This window comes from Sus scrofa, chromosome 5, assembly GCF_000003025.6.
Source record: "Sus scrofa isolate TJ Tabasco breed Duroc chromosome 5, Sscrofa11.1, whole genome shotgun sequence".
NCBI classification, from domain to species: domain Eukaryota; kingdom Metazoa; phylum Chordata; class Mammalia; order Artiodactyla; family Suidae; genus Sus; species Sus scrofa.
This window is the reverse complement of record NC_010447.5, coordinates 10737760-10759972: the sequence shown is the minus strand read 5'-3', so window position 1 is coordinate 10759972 and position 22213 is coordinate 10737760. Positions and strand designations below refer to the sequence as shown.

Genomic DNA, 22213 nt, shown 5'->3' with positions numbered 1-22213 from the left:
CACTCATTTCAAGGGAAGATCAGCTGTCTCCTCTCGCAACCCCTCCTCCCAGCGCGCTGGGCCTTCAGCAGGAATGGGGCAGGGGTCGGGGAGGGCGCGCCTGGCTAGCCTGGGTCTCCCTCTCTCTTGGGCTTCCCAGGAACCCTTCAGGTAAGGTCCCAGCGTGACCCATCTGACACGGGACAACAGGTGACTTCCTTTGCCAAAACCAAATAGTGGCCCCAGTGAGGCTTTTTCCGCTGGGGGTCGCCACAGAAGTTTCTTTCCTGGCTTGGTGGGGTCTGAGAAATCTGAAGGCGTTGGCCTTATGGAGCAAGGATGGGACCAGGAAGAAAGAGGCACACACGGCTACTCAGAAAAGGCCAAGTTTACTCCAGTGTTGTTGGGGGAAGGAGCACTCTACACATCAACTCTAAAAACGCATCGCTTTCCTTTGCCCACGGGGCATGGACCAGCCGCGGGCTGTGCCAGGGTCACTCCACTGGCAGGAGCGGTGAGCGACGGGAGGAGAGGCCACCGCTCAGGCCTTCCCGCCCTTCCCCTGGGACACTCGGGTCTCCGGGGGAGCCCGGTGGAACCACTCGAACCAGGAGCCGTCATAGATGGCCACATCGGGCTTGCCGCAGAGGTAGGCGGCCAGGGCAATGTGGCAGGCGGTGACACCCTTCCGGCACGTGGCAATGAGGGGCTTTGTGAGGTCCACCTTCTTGGCTTCAAACATGGCTCGGAGCTCCTCTGGACCCTTCTCGAAGCCGTCCTCCGTCAGGAAGTTCATGAAGGGCATGTTGACTGAGCCTTGGATGTGGCCGGAGTCCAGTCCTGGGTGGGGACAAGGACAGGGTGAGGAGGGGCATAGGGTCGGGGGTAAGTCAGCTGTGGCTATAAGAATAAGGAGCTTGGAGTTCCCATTGTGGCTCAGTGGATTAGGGACCCAACTAATATCCATGAGAATGTAGGTTCAATCCCCGGCCTCGCTTAATGGTATAGACTGCAGATGAGGCTCAGATCTGGCGTGGCTGTGGCTATGGCGCAGGCTGGCAGCTGCAGCTCCAATCTGACTCCTGGCCTGGGAATTTCCAGATGCTACAGGTGCGGCCCTAAAAAAGGAAAAAAAAAAAGGAACTTCGCAAATAAAAACAACATCTTCTGGAATTCCCTGGTGGCCTGACTGTTGAGGAACCAATGTTGTCACTGCAGCACCTTGAGTCACTGCTGTGGTGTGGGTTCGATCCCTAGCCTGGGAACTTATGCATGCCATAGGCATGGTCAAAAAAAAAAAAATAACATCTTTGTCTTTTCAGGAGCTCCGTCTACTCCAGCCCTGTCTACATCCAAGGCTCATGGACCCCCTCCTCCAAAATCTGCCTTGAAGTAGGAATGTCCAAATTCCTACCTGCTTGAGAGGATGGGAAAGCAGGTATCAACTAACCTTTACCTTAGGCCAGTGGCTTCACTTCTCTGAACCTCAGTTTCCTCATCTGTAAAATGGGCTCAATGGTATACACCCATCTATGGGGCTGTGGAGAAACGCAAACTCTACATGCTGGGCCAAGTGCTGAGAACACAGTGGTGAAGGGGAGGGACCACGCGCAGGGTCTAGGGAGGGGGATTACAGCCTGGCAAGGAGACAGAGGTTAAACACATAACCACATGAGTCACTAAATATAATGTGTTTTTCCACTTTACAGATGAGCGCACTGAGGCTCGGCAACATGAAAAGGCTAACCTGGGAGTTCCTATTGTGGCTCAGAGGGCTAAGAACCCAGCTAGTATCCATGAGGATGTGAGTTTGATCCCTGGCCTCGCTCAGTGGGTTAAGGATCTGACGTTGCCATGAGCTGTGATGCAGACTGGCAGCTGCAGCTCTGATTTGACCCCTAGCCTGGGAACTTCCATGTGCCCAACGAATTGAAAGAAGGAAAGAAAGAAAGAAAGAAAGAAAGAAAGAAAGAAAGAAAGAAGGAAGGAAGGAAGGAAGGAAGGAAGGAAGGAAGGAAGGAAGGAAGGAAGGAAAGAAAGAAGGAAAGAAAGAAAGAAAAAAGCAAGCAAGCGAGCACACAGAGGGGTAAAGATTAGACATAAGTTCACATCCCAGCTCTGCCACTTGTGAGCAGGGCGACTTTAAGCAAGTCACATCCCCTCTCGGAGACACGCGTGAGGGCTGTCGCGTGAGGGCTGTTGTAAGGAGTAAAGCACTGAGTACCCAGGCCGCCCACCACCCTCAGATGCCGCTGCTTCTCCAACATTTCGTCTCTTATCCTGGGGGGCAGGTGCGAATGGGGGCAGTGCGGTCCCTCCAGGCCCTTCCTAGCAATCCCGAGAGGCTTGGATGGAAGCAGAATGGGGGTCTAGATTAGCTCCAGGGTCCATTCTAGAACTTTCTCGGCACCCATAAGGTCCCCCTGCCAAATCCGGCTTTGGACTAGCCAGCATGTAGGGAAATGGGGACTGGGCCACGGCCAGAACTGGTGCCACCCGCAGGGTCAAGGCCTTGGTCCAGCCCCCAGCATACCCCCAGGTCACTCTTCTTCCTCAAACACCACACACCCTGGCAGACCAAGCACTGAGCCTGGGGCCAGAGAAAGGCTGAGGTGTCTCTTTGGGCTCCCCTTCGTCTCACATTCCCCACTAGCCTGTTCTACCCCGACGGGGATGCAGAGAAGGACCAGGTTGGGCAGCTGGAGGCAACCTGGCCAGAGTGACCAGGACACATACTGGGGCAGCGTGCAGCCAGACAGGCCCTGCACGTCTGAGCCTCAGTTCCCCCACCTGTGAAATGGGGGGATAAGCTCACAGGCTTCAGATCAAAGCCCCTAATAACCCTGGGCACAGAGCTGGTGTACAGGCATGCCAGCAACGACCCATTCTCCTCATCTCGAGGCCAAAGAAGATTCGAAATTCGACGGCAGGGGTCGAATTCCCTTGATTGGCTAGATGTCCTGACTTATACAATTATAGCGATTTCTTCCTGTTGTGACTTCATCTTTTTGTCTGGAAACTTTATTTTTTATTTTTATTTTTTGCTTTTTAGGGCCGCACTCGTGACATATGGAGTTTCCCAGGCTAGGGGTCTAATCGGAGCTACAGCTGCTGGCCTACACCACAGCCATAGCAACACCAGATCTGAGCCTCGCCTGCGACCTACACCACAGCTCACGGCAACGCTGGATCCTTAACCCACTGAGTGAGGCCAGGGATCGAACCCACAACCTCATGGTTCCTAGTTGGATTCGTTAACCACTGAGCCACAACGGGAACTCCCTGGAAACTTTTTTTTAAAAAGCCGTGCCCACGGCTGGTGGAAGTTTTCAGGCCAGGGATCAAACCTGCGCCACAGCAATGACAATGCCGAATCCTTAATCCCCGGCACCTCGGGGAAATCTACCTTCTGAAAAGTTTAATCTCAGGCGGGAAATGTACCGACCCCACCAATGAGGAACACTCAGTCTGTTGGCTTCAGAGGTTTTCTTTTTCAAGACACTCGACTTTAAAATGTTTCAGGGAGTTCCCGTCATGGCTCGGTGGTAAAAAACCTGACTGGTATCCATGAGGACGCAGGTTTGATCCCCAGCCCCCGCAGTGGGTTAAGGATCCAGCATTGCCATGAGCTGTGGCGTAGGTCACAGATGCAACTTGGCTCTGGCGTTGCTGTGACTGCGGTGTAGACTGGCAGCTGTAGCTCCGATTTGATCCCTTAGCCTGGGAACCTCCATATGCCGCAGGTGTGGCCCTAAAAAGCGAAAAATGAAGATAAAAATAAAATCAAATGCTTCGGTACCCAGGCAGTGGACTGCATTTAAAAGCCCAAGGCTTTACTGAGTCCTGAATGCTGTTTTGTTTCTTTCCAGCCATCCCTGAAGAAACAGCTTTATTGTTTTCCTCTAATTACATAAAAGGCACCTCTTCTGAGTAAAGAAGTCAGTGGCGGGGGTCGGGGCGGGGGGTGGTTCTGGAGACTCCAGTGCCCTGCACTGGGCCAGGCTCTTAGGAGGTGGGGGCCCCTCCCTTTCTGCCAGCGAGGGCTCAGGGCCTGTCTGAGGAATTTAAATGAGCAGGAACTGACTGCCTGTGTGGGAGGAGAGCAGGCATGAACTTGGCCATAGAACCTCGGAGAACAGCCAACTAGGGGAAAAGCATTTTACAACCAGGGATCCTGCTGAGGCTCCAAGTCCAGCTTCAGCAGCAGGGTCCTGGCTTTCCCTGTTCCCAGCAGGCAGGCCACCATGCTCAAAACCTCTGACACCAGGCGCCCAGGCAATGGGTTATCTCAAGAATTTTATCAGAGTTCCCATTGTGGCTCAGCAGTAATGCATCCAGCTAGCATCCATGAGGACATGGGTTCGATCCCTGGCCCCGCTCAGTGGGTTAAGGATCTGACATTGCCGTGAGCTGTGGTGTACCTTACAGTTGCAGCTCAGATCTGGTGTTCCTGTGGCTGTGGTGTAGGCCGGCAGCTACAGCTCAGATTCAACCCCTGGCCTGGAACTTCCATATGCTGTGGGTGCGGCCCTAAAAGACCAAAAAAAAAAAAAAAAAAAAGAATTTTATCTTCCCCAATCCGCACAAACTGGGGAGACTAGCCTCCTGGCACTGAGGGACGCAGGCTCAGAGAGGTGGTGTAACTTGCCCATGACACACAGCACAGGTGTGATGTGAAGTCAGGTATATCAGACCCCAAAGCCTATGTACTTTGAGTACCCGGAGCCTTCCTATAAAGTGGCAGAGGCAGGGGAATGGATGAAGTGACCTCTCCTGTTCCGAAAACACTTAAGAGGCCTGGGACTCGGCATTTCGAGATGATGAGTGTCATTTCAGCATGTGAGTCAATTCGGCACGTTAACATTCCTCGGGTCACTGATGGGTGTGGGTTTTCAAGGTCAGGGAAACCCGTGTGGCCCTTTTTATTTTTTCTGGTTTTAGGGCCGCACCTGCAGCCTATGGAGGTTCCCAGGCTAGGGGTCCGATCAAAGGTACAGCTGCCGGCCTACACCTCAGCTCACAGCAACGCTGGATCCTTAACCTGTTGAGCAGGACCAGGGATCGAACCTGCAACCTCATGGTTCCTCGGATTCATTTCCACTGCACCACGCGATGGGAACCCCTGTGAGGCCCTTTCTTGCTTTCATCATAAAGACACTAAGGAACCCAGTGGGCAGCCGGCAGCTCTGGCTGTGGGAGGCATGGGGGGCATGGGAGGAGACACAGGGGCCACAAGATCGTATGAAGCAACATCTGGGAGCTGTGACCTTTTCCCCATCCACTGTTTGCTTACACAGCAGCGGCCTTGGAAATAACCTCACTTTGATGTCTGCAACTGGGGTCAAGTCTTGGCCTCTGTGTCCAGCTAGAGAAGTCTGTGTTCCTGTTCCCAGCTGCAAGGTGGGACCACTGGGACCCCCCTGCCTGCCACCCCTGCAGGGCTGTGGCGGGTGTGCAGGAGAGCATGCATATGAAAGGTCTTGCAAATAAGAGTACAAGGTAGGGGGTCAATTCCTTCCTCTTCACCCTCACTGCCCCCCCCCGGGGGGCGGGGTGAGAACAGGGTTTATAGAGACTCAGAGCGGGATCAATTTCCACCTCCGTACCCTCCCTTTCCCCAAGGCTCCTACAAGGTAAGCAGTGTTCCTTTCCTTAAGGAGTAGGGGGAGTTCCCATTGTGGCTTAGTTTAAATGAACCCAACTAGTATCCATGAGGATGCAGGTTCAATCCCTGGCCTTGCTCAGCGGGTTAAGGATCCAGGCACAGCTACAAGTTGTGGCACAGGCCGCAGATGAGGCTCAGATCCCATTTTGCTATGGCTGTGGTGTGGGCCGGCAGCTGCAGCTCCAATCTGACCCCTAGCCTGGGAACTTCCAGATGCCAAAGGTAAGGCCCCCCAAAAAAAGAGGGTTCAAAGGTGAAGAGAACTGCTCCAGGCCACACAAAAGTGTCACACTAGGATGGAACTCAGGTCCGTCTGACTCTCACCTTGCACCCCTTACAAATAGGACCCAAGGCGGGGGCACAAAAATGAGGCCAGAGGGCAAGTTGCTTGCCTGAGGCGGGCAGGACGTGACTGTTGGGTTTCTAAGGCCCTGCTCCCAGCTCCTCCTGGCGGTCACTCCCTCCAGGGACACCCAGGGCCTGCCACCCACCCTCTCTTGGGTGTTACATCTGGACAGCTGAGCCCTTGGGGGTGCCTCCTTGATCCCGCCCCAAGCTGGGGACCATGAACTCGGCAGAGCCTCGTGTGCCCTGATGTCCCCCCAAATGTCTTGGGGGAGGCCAGCGGAGCTGCTAAGGGAATGAAGGAAGAAGTGCCATGTCCTCCATGCCTTTCTAGGTGGCTCCAGCCTTTGCACACCCTCCTCCAAACACCTTTCCAGCCACCGTTGCATTTATTATTATCATTTGACTTTTAAGGCCGCACCCGCGGCATATGGAGGTTCCCAGGCTAGGGGATGAATCAGAGCTACAGCTGCCAGCCTACACCACAGCCACAGTCACATGGGATCCAAGCCGCATCTGGGACCTGCACCACAGCCCACGGCAACGCTGGATCCCTGACCCACTGAGCAAGGCCAGGGGTCCAACCCACATCCTCATGGATACAAGTCGGATTCATTTCCACTGCGCCACAAAGGGGAACTTCCACCGTTGCATTGAATAAATCACAGCTAAGTGGGTAGAGCTGGTGTGACTCTTTTCAGTTTATAATAAAGGAACCCAGAGAAGATGGATTATTAACTGACTGAGGTACCAGCACCAAGGAGGAGCTGGGCTCAGACTAGGATCCATGCTCCTAGGTCTCAAGGCGGGACCTGGAGGAGGGGGAGGGACTTAGAATTCGGGGCTTCCAAGAGCTTTCCTGGAGCAGTAGGCTATTCCCCTCTCGGAGCCTCAGTTTCCTCATCTCTAAAATGGGAGTAAGGCGACTGGATCTGGCCTCTCTAAACTCTCTCTTCTTTTGTTTGCTCCAGGGCAAGCTGGGGAGCATCTAGGGAAACAATTCCACCTCCCCTCCCCTCAAGGGTAGCTTAAATCCCCAGGAGAGCAGGCTCCTTGACAAAGGCCAGGAAGGGGGTGCAGGAGGTCTGTGCCAGGAGTCTCTGGAAGATGCCAAACACACTTGAATCTTCAACTCCAGACCTTCAGAGAGCAAGCCGGACAGGAAAAACGGGGTGGGGGGGTGGAGAAAGCCACATGGAGAGGGTACTTTCCTGGCTCTACCACCAACTAGCCAAGTACCCTTGATCCACCCGCTTCCTCTGTGCACCACCGCGTCCCCTCAGTCTGATGAGGTGACTTTTCAGCCCCTTCACCTCTAAATACTGGAAACAGCTTCCCCAGCTCAAGGTGCAGAAAGGAAGAGATTTTTTCAACAAGTGAGTCAAAATGTTGCATAGGAGCAGGATTCCAGAGGCGCCCTGGCTGAAGACCGAGCTCTGCCCCCACCAGAAGGTCCCCACCAGAGGACCCCGCCAGCCTGGGGCAGGAGAGGTCCTGAGAACAGTGAGGTGCCGGCCCCCAGAGGTGTCCGCGAGGGGGCCGGAGGGCGCCCAGAAGGGGTGATGGCAAGACCGCTGTGGTCCTCTCTCTGTTAGGAGGTTCTAGAACTTGGCAAGTCCTCTCCTGAAGACGCCCCTACCCCCAGCAGAGTGGCACCCTCCAGCTTCCCCCACCACCACTTTGTCCACAGAAGAGGACCCTTGAGCTGGCTCCAGGAAAAAAGCAGAGAGGCTCCCTGCTGGCCCTGGGAAGGGGTGGGGGTGGCAGAATGGCAGTGCGTTCTGGTTTAGAGCGTTGGTTTGGAACCAGGCTTGCCTGGGTTCAAATCCCAACTCTGCCACTTGCCTGAGCGAGTCACTGAGGGAAGGTCAGAGGGTCTGGGAGAGCTGGAGGGAGGAGGAGGTGCCAGGGGAGAGCATTGTTCTTGTCTCTAAGAAAGAACTAGAAAGGGTCCCCAGGGGCTCTGCGTCCTTGGGAAGCTTCTGTATAGAGATGCATGTGTGACCCATGACTACACTTTCGGGGCATATGGGGGAGCTAGCGCCTGGGTGTGGATGTGGGTGGAGAGGTCACCAGTCATCCCTGCTGATGCCACTCCATACAGATGCCAGGTCACACCTTAGTATGTGGCTATGGAAACACATGCATATATTCTCACACATAAAAGCTAAAAAGCTTTTAGGTTTGACTCCACCCTTTCATTGTGTGTTTTGCTTTGATGGGTTTTTTTCCTTTTCTTTTCATACCCACACCTGTGGTATACGGAAGTTCCTGGGCTAGGGGTTGACTCAGAGCTGCAGCTACCAGCCTACACCACAGCCACAGCAGCGCAGGATCCGCACCGCATCTGTGAACTATGCTGCAGCCTGTGGCAATGCCGAATACTTAACCCACTGAGCAAGGCCAGGGTCCGAACCCACATCTTCACAGACACTATGTCGGGTGCTTAACCTACTGAGCCACAATAGGAATGCCTCTACCCTTTCATTTTACAGATGGGAAGACTGAGGTCCACATGGCGAGACAGGGGAAAACCTGGAGAGGGTCCCAGACCTCCTACTCCCTGTCTCTCCTCCAGGCATTGCTCCCCAGGGACCATTCTCCCACGGGGACACCTACCTACTGCATCTGGCTCCGGCTCCGTGCCCAGGTACCGCCCTTGAGCCCGAGAATCCACCAGCTGGAACCTCTTTGATTCGAGGTTCTCCAGCACCTGCTCGTAGGTCTTGAGCAGGGACCGGTCCAGTGTGGCTTTGAAGATGGCTGGCTCTGGGTGTGAGGGCTCAGATGTCACTGGGTGGCCCTCCTTCAGCCAGTTTCGGAAGCCACCATTGAGCACTGACACGGTGCGGTGGCCAAACACCCGGAACATCCACCACACCCGCGGCGCATAGAAGCTGCCCAGGTTATCACCATCATACACCACCACGTGCGTGTTGTTGCTGATGCCCAGGCGGCCCACGTAGTCAGCGAAGCCCGCCTCGGTGGGCAGCATCATCTCGTAGGGTGACTCTCTGTTCCGGCACTCCTCTATGTCAAAGAAGGACGCGCCGGGCACATGGCGCTCTAGGTATTCCTTGCGAGCATCGCGGGTGCCCGGCGAGTACCAGGAGGCGTCCAGCACTCGCAGGCTTGGCCCCAGCTTGCCAGTCCGGACAGACTCCGCCAGCCACTTGGTGGAGACCAGCGCCCGGTAGAGCACCTGCTGAACCATGGTTTCAGCTCTGCGTGTCACCTGGCGCGGGTGGGAATCAGGAAAGAGACCGGTATGAGGACCGTGGGAGCAGTGGGGTAGGGCCTGGGAGGATGAGCTTTGCCCCGCTGCACTCCCCCGGGGTGTCGTGTTTACAGCAAGCCGGCAGGGCTGCTGGCGTGCGGTGGGGTTAGGGTTGTAGGTTCCCTAAGGAAAGCCTGTTTCCGCGTCTCCTTGCGCCCCCTCCCGCGCAGAAAGAGGTGGGGCGAGAGCTTCTAAGGGAGGGTGTCTGGCCCTACAAGCTGCAATCCTCGCCCTCAAGATCTTGTTTGAAGGTGCCCAGGTTGACGGGAGAAGGCATCCTGGGCTTAAAGCCCCCTTCCTGGGACTGCAGGAGAGTGGCTGCATGGGGACGGTTCGCTGGAGCCCTGCACGCACCCGCGCCTCGCGTCTAGCAAACCTTCCTGCGGCCTCTCAGCAACATGGGCTCGCCCGCCTCCCGAACGCCCCAGTCCAGCCCGGCCCGGTGCCCTCTGCCCCGGTTGGGGCCAGGGTGCTTGGGGCAGACCGCCCCACTCTCCCCACCGGGACCCTCCCCTGGGTGGCAGGTGGTCCGGCCGGCGGCCCAACTCCGGGCGGCCCGGGCGTCTGCTGCCGCCCCACCCCGCCGCACTCACTCGCCCTCGCCGCCGCCCTGGCGCTCGCCCCTGCCCGCTGGAGAAGTTGGCAGGTTCAAACCCGGAGCCCTCAACTCCCCGGCCGGCCCACTCCATTGCGCCTCCACGCAGGGGGGATCGTGCGCCCCTCGCCCAGCTCCGCGCTCCCGCCGCGGCGCCGCGTCCGTCCCCCGGCCACCCGCCCGGCTCGCAGCGCCTCTTAGATGCTCCAGGATCCGCCGCGGGCGGTGGGCGGCGCGGAAGGGGCGTGGGGCAGGGCTCGGCGGCTCGGGCCTCCCCCGCTCCCGCCTGGCCAGTGGAAGGCGCCGGCAGCCCGGGCTCCGAGTGGCCGCAGCAGTGGGCTGTGCCGTTGTCTCCTCCCTTTGGCCGGCAGCAGGTTGGTGACGGGAGGAGGGGACAGCTGCGGGCGCGGGGAGGGGGCGCTCTGCGCCGGGCAATGGCCGAGCCCGGAAGCCAGGATCCCGAGATTCGGGTGACTGCGGGGGCGGCGTGGCGCTTGCCTTTCTTTAGAGGGAGCTCGATCGTCCGGATGCTCAGCCTGGGACGTCCCCCCGCCGCCCCGGGGCCAGAGCAGAGCTGGGGGCTGCAGCCTAGCAGGGAAGGCGCGGCCCTGGCTTCACCCTCAGGATGGCTGTCCGCAGCAGCTGGGGGAGGCCGGCAGAATGGGGTCGGGCTGAGTGGCCGCGGGAGGGGGACCTGTGGAGGATGGTGTCACCTGGTGCCACCAGAGAGGGTAGGAGGGAGGGAGTAGGGCTCATAAAGCCGGAGAAGCCTGGGAGAGGAGGCCAGCTGACCCAGAGGCTCCGGGGAGGACAAACTGGCAAAGAACTTGCTGGAGCGAAAGGAAACTAACATTTGTCAAGGCCTGCTTGGTGAGGAACTCCGCAGGGTGCTCCTCCCCCGGGTGTCACTTCCCACAACAACCCTGCGGGTGTCACTTCCCACAACAGCCCTGCGGAGTAGGTCAGAAACTTAATTTAAACACCAAAGAGAGAGAACCAGCGGGTTGCCCAGGGGCACACGAGGTGAGGCGGAGACCAGGCTATCGTTAATCTTGGATCTTAAGCTCAGGAGGCTAGGGCTGCTTTTTTTTTTTTTTTTTTTTTTTTTTTTTTGTCTTTTTGCCATTTCTTGGGGCGCTCCCGTGGCATATGGAGGTTCTCAGGCTAGGGGTCCAATCGAAGCTATAGCCACCGGTCTACGCCAGAGCCACAGCAACGCCAGATCTTTAACCCACTGAGCGAGGCCAGGGATCGAACCCGCAACCTCATGGTTTCTAGTCGGATTCGTTAACCACAGAGCCACGACGGAACTCCTAGGGCTGCTTTTGTGTATCTTGCTCATCCCGGAAGCCTTATGCTTAAAACAAACAAACAAACAAACAAACAGAACACAAAAAAACAAAAAACCTGCATTTGTATTCAATCTTTACGTAAATTAATGTTTTTAGCATGGGTGTGTTAACTGCTGGAACACCACTGCCCCTGACTTTTTTTCTTTCTTTCTTTTTCTTTTTTTTTTTTTTGGTTTCTTAGCCAAAAAGCAGCATATGGAAGTTCCCAGGCTAGGGGTCTAATTGGAGCTGTGATTTGACCTATGCCACAGCCACAGCAACTCAAGATCCGAGCAGAAGCTGCGACCTACACCACAGCGCATGGCAATGCCAGATCCTTAACCCGCTGATCAAGGCCAGGGGTGGAACCTGCAGCCTCAAGGATACTTGTCAGGTTCCTTAAGGCTGAGCCACAAAGGGAATTCCTGCCCCTGACTTTTGCATATGCTGTTACATGTGCCTGGAATACTTTTCTCATCTCCCTTTTATTTTCTTTCTTTTTTTTTTTCAGCCTTCTGGTGGCATATGAAGTTCCCCTGGCCAGGGATCAGATCCAAGCCACAGTTGCAACCTAAGCTGCAGCTGTGGCCCCAGCGGATCCCTAACCCACTGTGCTGGCCTGGGGATGGAACCTGCCTCCTAGCACTCCCAAGACACCACCGATTCCATTGTGCCACAGTGGGAACTCCTCTCATCCCCCTTTGAAACATTCTTTTCATTCTGAGGCAATTATATTCTCACCAAAAGTGGCAAAAATTGGTCCTTCGCCAGGTCATCCTCTGAGCTTTGTGCTTTGCAGTTGGGGGAGAGAGTGTGCTGGGGAGGCCCTTGGAGAAGGGCCGGTCTGACTGGAGCCCTGTTCTTCCTGGGCCCACCCCAGACAGCAGGCCGGGGCTCACACTTCCTCTAGTATAGTTTGTATACACTCCGAAGATGGGTCTGGGGCTGTCCCGTTTGTCTTGGCGTCCTTAACCCCCGCGAGCAGTCCCACCTACAGCCGTCCAGGCCTGCCAAGCACACTGGGACCTGGTCCCCGCCCTTCAGTGACACACACAGCCTGCTCTCCCAGACCCGCCTCTGCCTCCCACAGTCCTTTATGAGAACTGCCAGTCCAGCGGGGCAGGTGAGGCAGGGTGACCTCAGGCCTCTGCAGTCCCCGCCAAGCCTGAAATGCTAAGCTTCTAGACAGGCCTGCCCTTGCACAACTTTTAAGCAGGGGAGTGGGGTTTGTACTGACTTTGGAGGGGTTCTGACTTCCAAATCAGGCTTCTTTCCACTCTAAATTCATCCTTGGGAGCAAAAGTCAAGGAGCCCCCAAAATGGCGAGGGGCAAAGGCTGCTGTGGTTCACAGCGTGGCTTTTTTTTTTTTGTCCCCCTGCCCGGAGGCATATGGAATTCCCGGGCCAGGGATCCGAGCAGCCAGTGGCAACCTCCATGGCATCTGCGGCAATGCTGGATCCTTAGTCCACTGTGCCCCGAGCTAGGGATCGAACCTGTGCCCCAGAGCTCGAGAGACACTGCTGGTCCCAATGCGCCACAGTGGGAACTACCGAAAGGTGTTCTTCGCAAAGGGGCCGGCAGTGTCCTCCAACATTATCGAACTATGGTGCAACCCACAAACACGGGGGTCTCCCCGCAGCCAAAGCCTCTTTGGCAGCCTCACCCCGAAGGTCAAACCGGGGTCATCGGAGCCCTTGACCATGTCAGATGAGGTGGGACTTCCCCTCCTCCCACCTTCCCCGGCCTTCCCACCCCAGGCCGCACTAGCGGCCGCCCTGGGCTCCCACCGAACTCCAGACTTTGTGCAATTACATGTTCTCTGGAGCAGGCCCTTGGGCTGCCTGAACTCTCAGAGCCTGGCAAAGCCAAGAGTCTCCCAGTATCCAGCATAGGACCTGGCGCATGGCAACGTGGTCCCTAAAGTCCAGGCTGCAGCAAGACCTTGGGAGGCGGCTGAGCACCAGGTACCACACCGTGGACTCATTAGGCCCTGGTCCTCATTGACCCGGGGCTGGGAAGGAACTCTAGTCTCAGAAGTGGCGACTTGGCTACCGGTCCTGAGACTGCCCCTGAGCAGCTCTGAGAGCCAGGGCAAGGCGCTTGTGAGAGGTGTCAGACTGACCGCTTTCTTTCTTTTTTGGCCACCCCTCGGCCTATGGGGTTCCCGGGCCAGGGATCAGATCCAAGCCACGGGTGCGACCTGCGCCACAGTTGCGGCAATGCTGGATCCTTTAACCTACTGCGCCAGGGCCGGGGATCGAACCTGTGTCCTGGCGCTGCAAAGACGCCCCTGATCCCATTGTGCCACAGCAGGCACTCCTAACCGATGGTTTTCTCATTCAGAAACAGGCATCCCCACATACTCACTACCGAAGGCCATGGTGCTCAGTACAAAACGCTCTGTTCTCTACCCAGCCATGTGCCCTAGTGGGGAACCTGCCTCTAACTGGCAGAATTTCTCTAACCTGGACGAAGGCATCTTATGGACAGCCCTGGGGGAGAGGGCTTGGCCAGGGGCTCCATGCATTTGGACCCCTCTGCCCTGGAAGGCTGTGGGCTGTCTTGTCACAATGGACTGGAGAACCGCTGTACTCTGAGCTGCTGGCCTGCAGGGGAGAGAGGAGGGGAGAGGGACTAAGGTCCTAAGTCACTTTTTCCAGAGAGGAAACTCCAAGGACAAAATGCTGGACGGCATGGTCTGAAGCCTAGTGCCACCCCTTCTTAAGCTGATCTTGGTCAAGTTAGTGCACATCTGTGAAATTCAGTGTTCCCTCTGTGGAGCAGTGAGAATAATACCATTTTTTTTTTTTTTTTCCCCAGGGCCACACTTACGGCATACGGAAGTCCCCAGGCTAGGGGTCCAACTGGAGCTGCAGCTGCGGCCTGTGCCACAGCTCACGGCCATGCCAGATCCTTAACCCACTGAGTGAGGCTACGGATGGAACCTGCGTCCTTATGGATACTAGCCAGGTTCTTAACCTGCTGAGCCGCAACGGGAACTCCCAATAGCAACTTTCTTGAGGCTTCTCGTGCAACAAATGACAGAGAGCCTTCTCTGTGTCCTGCAGTGTTGTCAGGTGTTGAGAGAATTAAATGGCAACTAGGGAGGACTCAGTAAGTTCCAGCTACTGTTCCTCTGAGGCTGACTGTGTAAATGTTTGGTGAATGAATTCCACCCGGGACCTTGGTGGACTGCAAGTGAAGCTGCGGTGCATCTTAGGGGAGGGGCTGAGACTTTGTCCCTACTTGCCTTAAAGTGCCAGGGGGACCTGCTCCTGCTGGAGGTGGGGTGGGAGCCCCCATTCCCCTACCAGCCCCCTGCAAGCACTGCGTGAGGGCCCCCTAGCCCTCAAGTGGTCGTGGTCATTCCGTCACTGCTCTGTGTGTCTATCCAAGACTTGGCAGGGCAGAGCTGGGCAGGGAAGGGGAGGGGAGGGGAGGGAACTGAGCTCTGCATCTGGATTCATCAGGGCTGGTGTTCGCCATCCAGTACTCTGCCCTTGCTGGGCTCCACCGCCCCCTCCAGCCCTGGCCCTAGCCCCAGCCCCAGAGGCACAGGCGTTTCCCGCTCCCGGGCCGGGCCAGCCTCCTTAAATACCTCCGGACAACCTCCTTATCGCCCAGGCCTCTAGCCCCAGTGTCTCTGCACGCAGCCATGGCCCCGCAGCAGCTCTTCCGCGCACTTGTGTCGGCGCAATGGGTGGCAGAGGCGCTGCGGGCCCCGCGTGCCGGGCAGCCCTTACAGCTGCTCGATGCCTCCTTGTACCTGCCCAAGCAGGGCCGAGACGCACGCCTCGAGTTCGAGGCGCGCCACATCCCGGGCGCCGCCTTCTTTGACCTTGACCAGTGCAGCGACCGCACGTCGCCCTACGACCACATGCTGCCCAGCGCGGCGCAGTTTGCTGAGTACACCGGCCGCCTGGGCGTGAGCGCTGCCACCCACGTGGTGGTCTACGATGCCAGCGACCAGGGCCTCTACGCGGCACCGCGCGTCTGGTGGATGTTCCGCGCCTTCGGCCACCGCACGGTGTCCCTACTTGATGGTGGCCTTCGCAACTGGCTGCGCCAGGGCCTTCCGCTGAGCGCCGGCAAGAGCCGCCCTGTGCCCGCCGAGTTCCACGCTGTGCTGGACCCCACCTATGTCAAGACCTACGAGGACATCAAGGAGAACCTCGAATCCCGGCGATTCCAGGTGGTGGATGCCCGAGCCACCGGCCGCTTCCGGGGCACGGAGCCTGAGCCCCGAGACGGTAACGGATTTCTGGGGTGCGGGGTCAGGCCACTGCACGGGAGAGGGACCAAGATTTGGTTTCTGGTCGCCTGGACTGGCATTATCTCAAAGGGAGGGCTGGCGTTCCCGATTTGGCTCAGTGGGTTAAGAATATGACTAGTAACTGAGGATGTGGGTTCGCGCCCCGACCTTCCTCAGTGGGTTGAAGATGCAGTGATGCCACAAGCTGCAGTGTAGGTCGCAGGTGCGGCTGGGATCTGGCGTTGGCTGTGGCTGTGGCTGGAAACTGCAGCTCTGATTGGATCCTTAACTGGAGAACCTGCACATGCTGCAGGTGCGGCCCTATGGGGGTGATAATACTTGCCCCAACTCCACCCATTAGGAACTCAGGGTACCCTGTATAAGTATGAGAACCCAAACAGCTTCACCCCAGTACTGTGGATGTTGCTTACCCCATACTGTGGATGTAAAAGTCCCTGCGGAGTGGAGGGGTGGCAGGCGGACTCGGGAAAGAGCAGGAGACTGGGATGGAGAGAGAAGGGGAAGCCCCTCAGAGGGGCCAAGGCTTGCAGGAGGCAGGAAGGAGGGGCGCTAAGTAGAGAGAGAAGTTGCTGCCCCAGGGCTGGAGCAGAAACTGAATAGAGGGCAGTCACTGGCCTGGCCTAGAGCAGGGAGCCTACGAGGAAGCCCTGTAGAGGGTATAGGGTGGAGGGAGTCCCCACAAAGCACGTGGGTCAATGGGCACTTTAGTGTCTTTAGTGTGATTTTTTTTTTTTTTTGTTCTTTTTAGAGTGGCATCCATGGCATATGGAAGTTCCCAGATTAGGTCTCAGATCAGAGCCATAGCCACAGCAACACCAGATCCCAGCCACATCGGTGACCTACGCTGCAGCTCACAGCAGCACTGGATCCTTAACCCACTGAGTGAGGCCAGGGATCAAACCTGCATCCTCATGGATATTAGCTGGGTTCATTACCACTGAGCTACAGTGGGAACTCCTAGCTTTTTAATGATCCCCAGAAGCAGGTGCTGTCATCATACAGAGGGGGAAATGGAGCCTTAGAATGGCTACCTTGCCCCAGGTCTCAGGAAGCAGCCCAGCCAGGCATTGAACTGCAACACCTTTAACTGCAGGGAACTGCCAGTAATCCCCCCAGCCATTTCTCTCCACACCTGCATTCAGGAGGGTGCAAGGAGCTTGCCACTTCCTCTGGGAAGCTCTCCCTGAATGGCACAACCCCCCTCCCCATGCCATGCCCCCACATTGGGCTCAGTGCTTCTGTTTTGTGTTTCTAAAGCAGCTTGGATTTACCTGGTCCTAGCTCTTTTTGGGGTGACCTGAGGGCCAGGACCATCCATGCTCTCAGGGCTTCCTGAAGACTCACCCAGTCACAGGACAGAGACGAGGCCCCAGAGGTTTGGTGAATTCAGAAGGTGCCTGCCACATGGACCCCTGCAGAGCTGCACTGACCTTAGGGCAAACTGCAGAGGACACTGCTGATGGCTAGTTGTTTTTAAACCTACATTAGCGGCAGCCTGATAGGAATGACACCTTGAACCTGTGAGGTCCTTCAGCTCAACTTTCTGGGTGGGGGTGGAAATGGGGGTAGTGGAGCAACATAGGGCAGACAGCCAGAGCCAGATCTGACATCAGAGCCCCACCCCAGCTTGTGTTGGCTGTGTGACACCTGGCAGGTCACCTAATCTCTGAACCACAGCTTCTGCATGTGTAAAGTTTGGAGCTTAAAGGATGCGCTGAAGGTCAAGTGAGAGCACAGATTCATTTTTTATTTTTTTATTTTATTTTTTATTTTTTGGTCTTTTTGCCTTTTTTAGGGCCTCTTCCCACAGCATATGGAGGTTCCCAGGCTAGGAGTCTAATTGGAGCTGTAGCAGCTGGCCTACACCAGAGCCACAGCAATGCGGAATCCGAGCCGCATCTGCAACCTACACCACAGCTCACGGCAACGCCGGATCCTTAACCCACTGAGCAAGGACAGGGACCAAACCCGAAACCTCATGGTTCCTAGTCAGATTCGTTAGCCACTGAGCCACGAAGGGAACTCCGAGAGCACGGATTTAAAGCACTCAGCTCCACGTTTGCACACGACAGGATGCACTCAAGGAACGGGAAGTGAATTTACGTGTGCTTCCCTGACAGTTGGTTTGGTTGGGTTGGGTTGTGGCTGTGCCCAGAGCATGCAGAAGTTTCTGGGCTGGGGATTGAACCTGTGCCATGGCAACAATCCAAGCTGCTGCAAATGACAACACTGAATCCCTTTTTTGGGGGGCACACCTGTGGCGTATGGAATCAAATCTGAGCTGCAGCTACGACCTATACTGCAGGTGCAGCAACGCTGGCCCCTTAACCCGTTGCCCCACAGGAGAGCTCCTGGCTGTTGTTCTTTACAGAGGTGGTGAATGCATACCCCGGTGGTGCTTCTTCTGGAAAATGAGAAATTACCGTAAACACCTAATAGGGCTGTTGTCAGGGTGGATGAGCCAATGGGTATAAAGGCTCCATCTAAATTCCATGGGCAATATCACTGTCACCATCACTCCACACCAGTGTCTGAGACTTAGCCAAGTGCATCTCTAGTTTGCCACATTGCAGGGAGGGGACGCAGGCTGGGCTTGGTGGGGTTCCGGGAGTAGGGACAGCCCTGCTCTGATGGTGGCCAACCCGGGCTGAGCGTTTGCTCTTCCTTGCTCTGGCTGGTCTCCACAGCGTGCCTCTGAGCCCAGATTCTACATCTGTTAAGCTGGGATGCCTGATGCATCCCAGCCTCGCCAAGCACACAGAGTGCTGTCTATACACTACGTCCTGAGAGTAGATACCCAAAACGGTTGGCAGCTCCCTGATTTGCAGAGATGAGAGGGGGAGATGATCCTCTGAGGGACCCTCTGTCCTTGTCCAGGTCCTCTTCATGCTACAATCAGAAAACAATCTTTTAGCATTCCCTGGTGGCCTGGTGGTTAAGGATCCAGCGTTGTCACTGCTGTGGCTCAGGTCACGGCTGTGGCGTGGGTTTGATCCCTGGTCCAGGAACCAACACATGCTTCAGGCACAGGAAAAAAATAAAAAAAACACCAGTCTTTTTGAAGATAGAGAGCTGGTTTCCCCTTGGAAAGTTGTCAAGGCCCTAAACTTTAATCCAGGCTTGCTAATCTGTCCCCACCCACCCTGGTTTCCCCTGGGGTCTCAGCCTCTCTGCCTTTTTTTTTTTGCATTTTTAGGGCCAGCCCCAGTCTATGCCACAGCCACAGCAGCGCCAGATCCAAGTCGCCTCTGTGACCTATGCTGCAGCTTGCAGCAACCCAGATCCTTAACCCAGTGAGCAGGACCAGGGATCGAACTCACATCCTCATGGATACCAGTCGGCTTCTTACTTAACCTGCTGAGCCACAAAGGAAACTCCTCTCTCTGACTTTTGCCACAATGACTTTTAACCCCTCTGAGCCCTGGATTCCCTGCCTCCTTGATGTTCCTTGCCTGGGGCGCTCCCAGCCTCCACTGTCCAGTCCCTTTGTTGGTGGAATCCTGCTCACCCTTGGGGCTTGCTCAGAGAAGCTTCCCCAACCCTGCAGCTCCCAGGCAGTGGGGCTTGCTGGCTGGCAGCACAAGCCCTGGGACCTCTGCCTCTCCTCGCTCGGGCAGGCGAGGCTTTGTGCCTCAGTCTTCTCATCCGTACAAAAGGGAGAATAGTAATGTCTTTCCCATAGAGTTTTAGGGAAGATTAAAGGGGGAAATACAGCTGAGGGGCTCAGAGCACTGCCTGGCACAAGGTAAACCCTCATAATGTCAGCCACAGAGTTCCCATTGTGGCTCAGCGGGTTAAGGACCTGATGTTGTCTCTGTGAGGATGCGGGGTCGATCCCTGGTCTCACTCAGTGGGTTAAGGGTCCCGCATTGCCGTGGTTGTGGTATAGGCTTCAGCTCCACCTCCAATTCAATTCCAGCCTAGGAACTTCCATGTGCTGCAGGTATAGCCGTAAAAAGAAAAAAATATATCAGCTACGATTATTCCCATACTACATATTCCTTTTGTTGAGCTCTGTCCGCATGCCACCTAGTAGGGCCTTTTGTTTTTTTATTTTATTTTTTGTCTTTTCTATGGCTGCACTCACGGCACATGGAGGTTCCCAGGCTAGGGGTCTGATAGGAGCTGTAGACACCAGCCTATACCACAGTCACAGCAATGCAGGATCCGAGCTGCATCTGCAACCAACACCACAGCTCACTGCAACGCCGGATCCTTAACCCCCTGAGCGAGGCCAGGGATGGAACCTGCTACCTCATGGTTCCTAGTTGGATTCGTTAACCACTGCGCCACGACAGGAACTCCCTAGTAGGGCCTTTTAGAAATACCTACCATGCTTGTAATGAGTTGTTACCTGTCTGCTCTGCCAGACCAAAACTTCTTGCCATAAACAGGTCCTAGCCAAGCAGGGGTCCTGTTTTCCTTTGTTGCCCCAGGACACACTGTCATCAGGAAACCTGGGGCCAGGTGTGGCTCTCGGAGCTTCTGAGTCCTGGGTTCAAATTCTAGGCTGCACTTGGTGAGATGCCTGATGTTGGGCAGTTGCAAACCTCAGCCTCTCTGCCTGTGAAAAAGGAACTCCTGGAAAGAGGCCTGGGTTCCCTGGTTGCAGGGCCTCCACGAGATGATGCAGACGGGGGTAGCGCCGTGCCTGTGCGGCTTGCTCAGTACCGCAGGGCCATTCATACTGCCTTTGTGTCTTTTCCCTCCTTCCTGCCCTGCGGCTGCAGGCATTGAACCCGGCCACATCCCTGGCACGATCAACATTCCCTTCACGGAATTCCTGACCCCCGAGGGCCTGGAGAAGAGCCCCGAGGAGATCCGCCGCCTCTTCCAGGAGAAGAAGGTGGACCTGTCTCTGCCCCTGGTGGCCACCTGCGGCTCCGGCGTCACAGCGTGCCACGTGGCACTGGGGGCCTACCTCTGTGGCAAGCCCGACGTGCCCATCTACAACGGCTCCTGGGTGGAGTGGTACATGCGTGCCCAGCCAGAAGAAATCATCTCTGAGGGCCGGGGGAAGACCCACTGAGGCCTGGCACATCAGGAAGCTCGGGCGACACCCAGCCACCAGCTGCGCCCCGCCGGGTGGTTCTGACTCTGCTTTCGCCAGGACAGTATTTCTTCCTCCCACTCAGGTGGCACCTGGGGCCACATCCCAGAGGGCAAGAATTCCATTGACTCGCGGGCTCCCAGTGGAAACAGAAGAGAAGGCGGCAGCGGACGCAGGGGAGGGGAGCCGCCCATACGGGGCCAAGCCAAAGTCTCTCCTCGCTTCTGTTTCTATACCATTGAGGAAATAAAAAGCCAAGTGCTGAATCCTTCTAACACTGGGGTTGCCTGGGCTTTCCTCCGCCCTGGGCCAGTGGTTTCATGCCCAGCAAGGGAGCTCCACGGGGGCCGTGAGGACCCCGTCCCTGCCTTCTGAGCCATGCTGGGACCTCAGAGTCCTTCCATTCCTGTGACCAAAGGTCTCCCACCAGACTGTCTTCTATCTCATAATGTGGGGGTCTCCCTTCTGGCTTCTGGGCTATGGAAGGCGACTCCCTCTGTGCTGTGTCAGGAGTCCCGCCCACAGTGCGCGCCCCCCGCCCCTCCAGTTAAGCAGGGCATCTCCTGTCTAGACAGAAATGGGTCCAGAGCTGAATGAGAGGCTGTTCCAGGCTGAGAAGGTCTGTCCCAGCCCAGCCAAGATCTTTTACAGAACGTGGAGGAGAATCTAGTTCTAGACTCTGAGAGCCATGCCTGCAGGCGAGCCTCTGGAGCTCCTTGGGGGTGGGTGGTCCGGTGGGAGGGAGGGTTGATCCTTTCTGCTCCAGGAGAAGCTGATCTGCCAGGCTTCCTGAGGGGAAGGGCTCTCTTCTCTTCCTTCTGGGTTTAACCTTTGTACAAGGGTGTCTGAGAAGGCCCCAGACACCCCCTGCCAGGACCTTTCCGTCTTTCCCCATTGTCAGTGGGGGGAACCCTAGAAGGAAACAAAGCAGACAGGGACTTACCCAAGATCACATGAGGGGCTCACGATGGAGCTGGGACCAGACTCAGATGTCCTGACTCTGAATTTACTTCGTTTTCTTTTTAGGGCCACACCCACGGCATATGGAAGTTCCCGCTAGGGGTCGAATCAGAGCTGCAGCTGCCACCCTATGCCACGGCTCACGGCAACACCGGATCCTTAACCCACTGAGTGAGACCAGGGGTCGAACCTGCATCCTCATAGATACTCGTTGGGTTCATTTCCACTGAGCCACAATGGGAACTCCTCAATTTACTTTTTCTTGATGACTGCACCCAAGGCATAGGGAAGTTCCCGGGCCAGGAACTGAACTGGAGCCACAGCTGCAACCCAAGCTGCAGCTGCAGCCAGGCTGGATCCTTTAACCCACTGTGCTGGGCCAGGGATCAAACCTTCACTTCTGCAACGACCTGAGCAGCTGCTGTCGGAATCTTAACCCACTGTGCCACGCAGGAACTCCCTGATGTAACTCCTACAATCCCCATTAGGAGTTACATTAGGAAGCGGAGTCATGTCTTTCCCAAGCCCACGGGGTTAGAGGGAATCACCAGAATGCTGCTTTTCTGAATAAGAGGTCTGAGTAAGTTCCGCCTTTCTGAGCCGCGCCTTCCTTATCTATAAAATGAAACGCTGGAGTTCCCGTCGTGGTGCAGTGGTTAACGAATCCGACTAGGAACCATGAGGTTGCGGGTTCAGTCCCTGCCCTTGCCCAGTGGGTTAACGATCCGGCGTTGCCG

The 22213-nt window shown here is 56.2% G+C and overlaps 2 protein-coding genes and 1 non-coding gene across 5 annotated transcripts; 2 read left to right on the top strand and 1 right to left on the bottom strand.

The window, feature by feature from the left end:
* TST (thiosulfate sulfurtransferase) lies at positions 350-10709 on the bottom strand. Of its 2 annotated transcripts, none has more exons than XM_005663810.2 (3): positions 10360-10709; positions 8609-9224; positions 350-819 (listed from the first exon to the last, which is right to left on the bottom strand). In XM_005663810.2, exons 2-3 carry the CDS (start codon positions 9201-9203, stop codon positions 521-523), a joined length of 894 nt encoding a protein of 297 aa, XP_005663867.1. In that variant the 5' UTR covers positions 9204-9224; positions 10360-10709; the 3' UTR covers positions 350-520. The 2 variants fall into 2 exon arrangements, with proteins under 2 accessions (XP_005663867.1, XP_005663866.1); XM_005663809.2 differs by lacking the exon at positions 10360-10709 and adding an exon at positions 9860-10207.
* On the top strand, positions 10147-20794 carry MPST (mercaptopyruvate sulfurtransferase). Of its 2 annotated transcripts, none has more exons than XM_021091532.1 (3): positions 10147-10235; positions 11704-15443; positions 20197-20794. In XM_021091532.1, the coding sequence occupies exons 2-3, from the start codon at positions 14849-14851 to the stop codon at positions 20493-20495; spliced, it is 894 nt and encodes a 297-aa protein (XP_020947191.1). In that variant the 5' UTR covers positions 10147-10235; positions 11704-14848; the 3' UTR covers positions 20496-20794. The 2 variants fall into 2 exon arrangements, with proteins under 2 accessions (XP_020947191.1, XP_013852993.1); XM_013997539.2 differs by lacking the exon at positions 10147-10235 and adding an exon at positions 10602-10731.
* Positions 10363-10460, top strand: MIR9819 (microRNA 9819). The gene has a single exon (NR_128504.1). It is a non-coding gene; the product is annotated as a microRNA 9819 (primary transcript).